At 40.5% G+C, this 7,848-nt stretch overlaps 1 protein-coding gene across 1 annotated transcript in view; it reads left to right on the plus strand.

Annotated features, from left to right (window-relative positions):
- The first annotated feature begins 1,772 nt into the window (after window positions 1–1,772).
- plekhb1 (pleckstrin homology domain containing B1) overlaps window positions 1,773–7,848 on the plus strand; it is a 106,240-nt gene continuing 100,164 nt past the window's right edge. Inside the window, exons 1-2 of the mRNA XM_043692715.1 lie at window positions 1,773–1,917; window positions 2,353–2,505. Coding sequence (XP_043548650.1) covers window positions 1,881–1,917; window positions 2,353–2,505 — 190 coding nt within the window. The 5' untranslated portion in view covers window positions 1,773–1,880. The remainder of the gene's footprint in view (window positions 1,918–2,352; window positions 2,506–7,848) is intronic.

The following is a 7,848-nucleotide window of genomic DNA, read 5'->3' on the forward strand; positions in this document are numbered from 1 at the left end:
CACCTATCCCTTTCTATCACTAAAGTAAACATAACAGAATTGTGATCACTATCACCAAAGTGCTCACCTACGTCCAAATCTAACACCTGGCCGGGCTCATTACCCAGTACCAAATCTAATGTGGCTTCATCTCCTTGTTGGCCTGTCTACATATTGTGTCAGGAAGCCCTCCTGCACACACTGGACAAAAACTGACCCATCTATAGTACTCGTAGTATAGTGTTCCCAGTCAATATTTGGAAAGTTGAAGTCCCCCATAACAACTACCCTGTCTCTCTCATTCCTCTCGAGAATCATCTTTGCTATCCTTTCCTCTACATCTCTGGAACTATTCAGAGGCCAATAGAAAACTCCAAACAGGATGACCTCCTTTCCTGTTTCTAAGAAAATCCACACAGACACGAGGAGAATGTGCAAACTCCACACAGTCACCCAAGGTGGGAATTGAACCTGAGTCCCTGGTGCTATGAAGAAGCAGTGCTAAACACTGTGCCGCTGCGCCACCCTTTATGTTCTACCTTATGGTTTTATAAATTGAGCAATTCTCCAAAGTGCTGCAAGAAGTAGTGAAGAAAGCTTGTCCTAAAAACATCAAGGGCACAACATTGATATTGCAGAGTATTGGGCTTATTGAAATGAATTAATACCCTAAGCAATGTTCCCTCTAAACTGCTTCTGTACACAGCGACTGGCATTGGCATGTCAATTGTAGCATTGACTTCTGGTTACAGAGGTTGCTACCGTGCATGGACCTGGGATGCCTGTGCAGATGGAAAGACAATAAGAGGAAATTCTGAGCCTAAAATAGCATCTTGTACAAACAAAATAGTGTTATTATCCCCAAAGAGATGAGAAAAGAGATATTGTAATGCATGCAAGCTGTCAGGGAATTGAATCTTTTCTGAGGATGGCAAAGTGTTCTTCTAACCAAATACGAGCTGTGTGATCCAGTAACACCTCAGTCAGTGCAGAGGAAGCAAGCAAGCTAAAGAGTTGCTTATAATGCTTTCTGCCTCAGAACTTCAACTTAACTTCATCATGGCTAATTCCTTGGGAAATTTAGTTCTGACCATATGGAAGAACAGGGGACAATCAGTGAAGAAAGACTACAACTCCGGAGTAAATTTTAGGAAAAGCTGCAACAGAGCTGATAGGAAATACATATTAAAGAAAAACACCAAATTCAGGAAATTCTGATACACTGTAGCAATTCATCACCTGGTTTGGTGTTTTGGAATTGGATGTTGAATATACTAACATTTGTAGCTTTCTTTAAAATGTTGGAAATGTTATATAGCTTTATTATGCGTCTACCTTAAATTGTAGACATTTATGTTTTTATTTAACCTATTGATCCTCATCAACACATTTAGAGACGTTATAACACACCTTTGGAGCAGATAGGATTTGAACCTAGAGTAGGGACGCTACTACTGCATCATATGTCGACTTTTAGAATTTTGAGTATTAAGTATGTTTAGAATTAAATTCATTCCATGTTAAAAATAAAAAAGTTATATTTATATAGTTGGGCCACTGTTCATGAATTCGGAGAGGAGTACTATGATAAACAACATGCATTAAGTTGAAATTAAAAGCAAATTCAAACAATTTTTTTTAATGAGGTGTTGAAAATTGTTTCGCTGCTTAATGTGCAGTGTGCGTTGCTGAAAAGTAACTTTGACCTGTTTTCTAGAACCTTCTTTGGTATTAAGAGAAGGATCAGTAACCAGTGACAATAAATCCCTAATCAGATCACGTAGATTAAGAGGAGAGACTGAGTCCAGATACCATTTGTCTCATAAACTTGCAGACAAAAGTGAATTCAGTTCTAAACTGGGCAAAACGTGGGATTGAATGCTTTCTGAGTTTGTGCAGAAATGGCCCTGGTGAAGAGTGGCTCGCTATGGAGACAAAGTGAGTGTTTTTAAAGTATAATGTTTTTTGGAGAGGGAATTCTGAAAAGGATTTAGAATATACAGCATTACATTAATTTTATTAAAATTAAATTCACATCCAAGTTTATAACAAATGTTTTAAGTAATTCAATCAGTAGGTCTGCTAATATTCAAAGTTTTGCCATAATTTCAAATGATTTGTTTTGAGAAACATAATATCTCCGCTCCTACTACAGTTTTTTCTTAAGGGAGAAAGGTTATAGTTTTGAGTCATAGAGATCCAAAGTAAGGAAATAAACGCCCTTCAACCCATTTAGTCTGCAATTATTTATAATTAGCCATAGATTTTAATGCAGTCTATACAATGATTTTCTTGAATTATTCACTAATATGTAAATGTCATAAAGGGCAGATAAAATACATGAAGAAAATATGTAACTTTGTGTGTGTGCAGGCTCAATTCTTCGGAGATGGAAGAAGAATTGGTTTGATTTGTGGCTGGATGGTACCCTTGTGTATTATGAAGATGAAAATCGTCGTCAATTGGAAGACTGCATCCATGTAAAAGTAAACTGCATAAATATAAAGATAGGATATGAATGCATAGGTAAGCATTTACTGTCATTTGCACAATGTCTTGTTTCAAAAGTCAGCAATGAGCTAACTGTACACTTTTAAGATTGAGGACAATTGACATTTATATGGTGCTGTGAGTGAAAATCTCCCAAGTGAAGTTTGGGCACTTTCTGACTATTGGAATAGTTGACGTGAAAACTGATTAGGTTTATGCTGATGCAGTAATAATTGTATACTTACCTGCCATGGTGACCAACAACCCATTAAACTTGCCTAGTGTGACAAGTTTTCTTCTGTGGAATTGAAGGGCGCATTTCTCCTCTGGTTGATTTCCTGAGGTTTGAGTTTGTGTATCATTGGAACTAAAACAAAATCCGATGGTGTAGAGGGTAGTATGTCAGCATGGGACAATGTAATGTGTGGAGTGCCACAAGGATTTGTGTTGGGACCTCAACTGTTGACAATTTGTACAAATGATTTGGATGAAGAGATAGGAGGTATGGTTGTCAAATTTGCTGACAGAACAAAGAGAGGTCAGAAATTAAGTTATGCAGAGCACATAAGGAAGCTACAAAAATTTATACTGATAGGTTAAAATTGAGTGAGCAAAGATGTGACAACTGGAACAGAATGTGGGCAAATGTGACATTATTCATTTTGGCAGGAAGAATAAAAGCAATTCTTATGTAAATAGTGATGATTGAATCGGAAGGATGTTATGAAACTTGAAAGGGTTCAGAAAAGGTTTATAAGGATTTTGCCAGAGTTGGAGGATTTGAGCTATAGGGAGAGGTTGAATAGGCTGGGGCTGTTTTCTCTGGAGCGTCAGAGGCTGAGGTGACCTTATAGAGATTTATAAAATCATGAAGGACATGGATAGGATAAATAGACAAAATCTTTTTCCTGGGGTGGTGGAGTCCAAAACTAGAGGGCAAAGGTTTAGGGTGAGAGGGGAAAGACGTAAAATAGACCGAAGGGGCAACTTTTTCATGCAGAGGATGGTACGTGTATGGAATGAGCTGCCAGAGGAAGTGATGGAGACTAGTACAATTGCAACATTTGAAAGGCATCTGGATGGGTATATGAATAGGAATGGCTTAGAGGGAAACAGACCGAGTGCTGGCAAGTGGGACTAGATTAGGTTGGATATCTGGTCGGCATGGACGAGTTAGACCAAAGGGTCTGTTTCCATGCTGTACATCTCTATGATACTATGACTATGACTCTGAGATGCAGAGGGATCTGGTTGTCCTCCTGCATGAATCACAAAACGTTAGCCTACAGATACAAGTACTTAAGAAAGCTACTAGAATGTTCTTAATTATTGCAAGTCAAATTGAATACAAAAACACAAAAATAATGCTTCAGTTATGCAGGGTAGTAGTGAGACCACATCTGGAGTACTGTGCACAATGTTGGTAACCTTATTTAAGGGAGGATATAACTGCATTGGAGGAAGTTCAGAAAAGTCTTATCAGACTAACACCTGAAATGTGGAAGTTTTCTTGTGAGGGCAAGTTGACAGCTTTGTATTGTATTTACTGGAATTAAGAAGAGTAGAAGTTGACATGATTGAAGCATATTTCTATTCATTCACAGGCTATGGATGTTGCTGGCTAGGCCAGCATTTATTGCTCATCCCCAGTTGGGGAGAAAGTGAGATCTGCAGATGCTGGAGATCAGAGCTGAAGATGTGTTACTGGAAAAGCGCAGCAGGTCAGGCAGCATCCAGGGAACAGGAGAATCGACATTTCGGGCAAAAGCCTGAAGAAGGGCTTATGCCCGAAACGTCGATTTTCCTGTTCCCTGGATGCTGCCTGACCTGCTGCGCTTTTCCAGCATCCCCAATTGGCTCTACTTTGGTTTCATGATCATCAGCAGATTCGTAATTCTAGATTTTTCAATTGAATCCAAATTCTGCCAGCTGCTACAGGTGGATTCAAACCTGGGTCCCCAGAACATTATTGGGGATGCTGGATTAACTGTCTAGTGACAATGCCACTAGGCCATTGCCTCACCCTGCTCCTGAGCACTGTTCAGAGGAGAGACATGGAAAGAATGCTTTCTCTTATGGGTAAGTCTAGGGGTGACTTTTAAAATCAGGGGTTAACTCAGTTAAACGGAGATGAGGCATTTTTTTTCTTCTGTCATTTAATGAAGGGTCTTTGGGACTCTTTTTCCTGAGAAGATAATGGCAACAGAGTTCTTGAATATTTTGAAGGCAGAGATAGGAAGATTCTTGATTCAAAGGGGTAAAAAAATTATCAAGGGTAGGTGGGAATGAAGATTTGAGGTAACAATCAGATCAGCCATGATTCTTATTGAATGGCAGAGCAGAGCTCAAGGGACCATATAGTCTATTCATCCTAATTTGCATGTTTGTCGAAATCAAGTAACTCCTTCACGATAGTATGACTGCTCCAGTCTTCAGAAGAAGGTCAAAATTTGAAATTGCATTAAGCAAGGCCGTGTGACAACTCCCATAATATTTACAATCTACCTGATGGTGACTGCTTCTCTCATTAATGATCAACAGAAGAAGGGTCACTGCACTCTGCGTCCTCGTCACACTTGTAGCCAGACCTGCTAAATCTCTCCAGCAATTTCTGTTTTTATTTCACATATCCAGCATCCTCAGTTCCTTGTTTTATTTTAATAATCAACTGCCTTTTAGTGTATTAAATACCACATGGAATGTAAACTCTTTTGTCTTACTTGGCTCCTTGCTAAAACTAAATTGACAACTATAGACATAAATGATCTATAGCTTGTGGATGTCTTTAGTGTCATTGCTCACCATGCACAAGGTTTACCAGCTACTGTCAAACTCCTCAATTCTTCAAACAAGAAACCTGGCATATGCTTTTGAATATTGTCAATCTCATTGGCTAAATATTGTGGCAGGAGATACTCTGGAATATGTTGCACTCCAAGATCTAAATTATTTTTATATATGTGAGAAAACACAAGTCCATGGACTGACCTCTGTGAACCTCTACTTCAAACCTTCCTCTACACCTAAAAATGCCCAAGTTTTACAGATGCTGGAAATCTGAAATGAAGCAGAAAGTGCCAGAGAAACACAGCAGGTCCAGCAGCAACTGTAGAGAGAGAAAAACAATGTTTTGAATCCAAATGACTCTCTTCTTCAGAACTAAAAGTTTGGAATTTGGACAAATGTGATTATTAATTCTATCCCAAATAATTGTTTTTAGGTTTCCCCACCACTAAAATTAAACTGGCTGATCCGTATTTGCTAAGCCATTTTTACAACATTTTCCGAATAAAGGCATAATGTTTGTGATGCTCCAGTCCTCTAAAACCACCCGTAAATTCAGGAAAGATTGATAAGTTTTTGTAAGTGCCTCTCCAATTTTCACTCTCACTCCTTCAAAAGCCTGGAATGCATCTCATTTGTTCCCAGAACCCGATTAACTTTACGTACTGACAGCTTCTCTAATAACCCTCTCCTTATCAATTTTAAACCCTCCTAATGGGAGGAATGTGAAGCTTTAGAGAGGGTGCAGAGGAGGTTTACCAGAATGCTGTCTGGATTGGAGGGCATGTCTTATGAAGAAAGGTTGAGGGAGGTAGGGGTTTTTCTCACTAGAGCGAAGAAGGAAGACAGGTGACTTAATAGAAGTGTACAAGATGTTGAGAGGCACAGATTGAGTGGATAGCCAGAGAATTTTTCCCAGGACAGAAATGGCTGTCATAAGGGGCCTTAATTTTAAGGTGATTGGAGGAAGGTTTTGGGGAGATGTCAGAGGTGTGTTCTTTACACAGAGTGGTGGGTGCGTGGAAAGCACTGCCAGTGGCGGTAGTAGAATCAGATACATTAGGGACATTTATGCGACTCTTGGATAAGCACATGGATGATAGTACAATGAAGGGTATGTAAGTTAGCTTTATCATAGAGTAGGATAAAAGGTCAGCACAACATCGAGGGCCAAAAGGCCTGTACTGTACTATTCTATGTTCTATGTTCTATGTTCTAATGACTGTTTCCTCCTCTGTCACTATGCCTGAACAGATCTGCCTCATGGCTAAAGGTGGATACAGAGTAATCATTAGCAATTTAATTATGCCTCTTGATTCCATGTGTAAACCCCCTCTTTGGTCCCTAATCAGTTTTACTCCACCTTTTATTGCCCTCTTATTATTGATGTGGCTATAGAAGACTTGAAAATACTTGATTAGATTCCCTACTGTGTGGAAACAGGCCCTTCAGCCCAACAAGTCCACACCGACCCTCCGAAGAATAACCTACCTAGACCCGTTTCCCTCTGACTAATGCACCTAACATTATGGGCATTTTAGCATAGCTAATTCACTGACCTGCACATCTCTGGACTGAAGGAGCACCCGAAGGAAACCCACGCAGACATGAGGAGAATGTGCAAACTCCGCACAGATAGTCGCATAGTTTTGGGCACAATATGCACTCAGTTTGCTCATAAACATTTTAGAACCAAAGACAGCACCTTCAAACCCATCGCCACTTCTATTTCGAAGGAAATGGACAGCAGACACATGGGAAAAGCACCAAGTTCCTCTACAAGCCACTCACCCATCCTGACATGGAAATATATCACAGTTCCTTCAGTGTCATTGGGTCAAAATCCTGGAATTCACTCCTACGGGACATGGATTGCTGTCATTCAAAAAGGCAGCTCAACAACACCAGGACAATTAAGAACAGGCAATAAATGCTGGTTTAGCTAATGATATTCACGTTCCATGAGCGAATTTTTAAAAGAACAGAAAAAATTCAAGGTATCAGAATTGTGAAAAGTTAGACTATAACTCCATAAGATATAGGAACAGAATTAGGCCAATCAACTCTTCAAGTCTGCTCTGTCATTTGACCATGGCTAAGATGTTTCTCAGGGGAGAGAGTGAGGTCTGCAGATGCTGGAGATCAGAGATGGAAATGTGTTGCTGGAAAAGCGCAGCAGGTCAGGCAGCATCTAGGGAACAGGAGAACCGACGTTTCGGGCATTAGCCCTTTTTTTTTTGTTCAGGGTGAGGACCAGTTCAGTCAGTCGAAGGAGGGTGTCAGTGGAAGGGTACTGGTCGGTACGGCGGGAAAGAAAGAAGCGGAGGGCTTTGAGTCCTTCGTGATGGGGGATGGAGGTGTACAGGGACTGGATGTCCATGGTGAAAATAAGGCGTTGGGGACCGGGGAAACGAAAATCATGGAGCAGGTGGAGGGCATGGCTGGTGTCCCGAATGTAGGTGGGGAGTTCTTGGACTAAGGGAGACAGGACGGTGTCAAGGTACACAGAGATGAGTTCGGTGGGGCAGGAGCAGGCGGAGACAAAGGGTCGGCCGGGGCAGTCAGGTTTGTGGATTTTGGGCAGGAGGTAGAAAC

This window comes from Chiloscyllium plagiosum, chromosome 6, assembly GCF_004010195.1.
Source record: "Chiloscyllium plagiosum isolate BGI_BamShark_2017 chromosome 6, ASM401019v2, whole genome shotgun sequence".
NCBI classification, from domain to species: Eukaryota; Metazoa; Chordata; class Chondrichthyes; order Orectolobiformes; family Hemiscylliidae; genus Chiloscyllium; species Chiloscyllium plagiosum.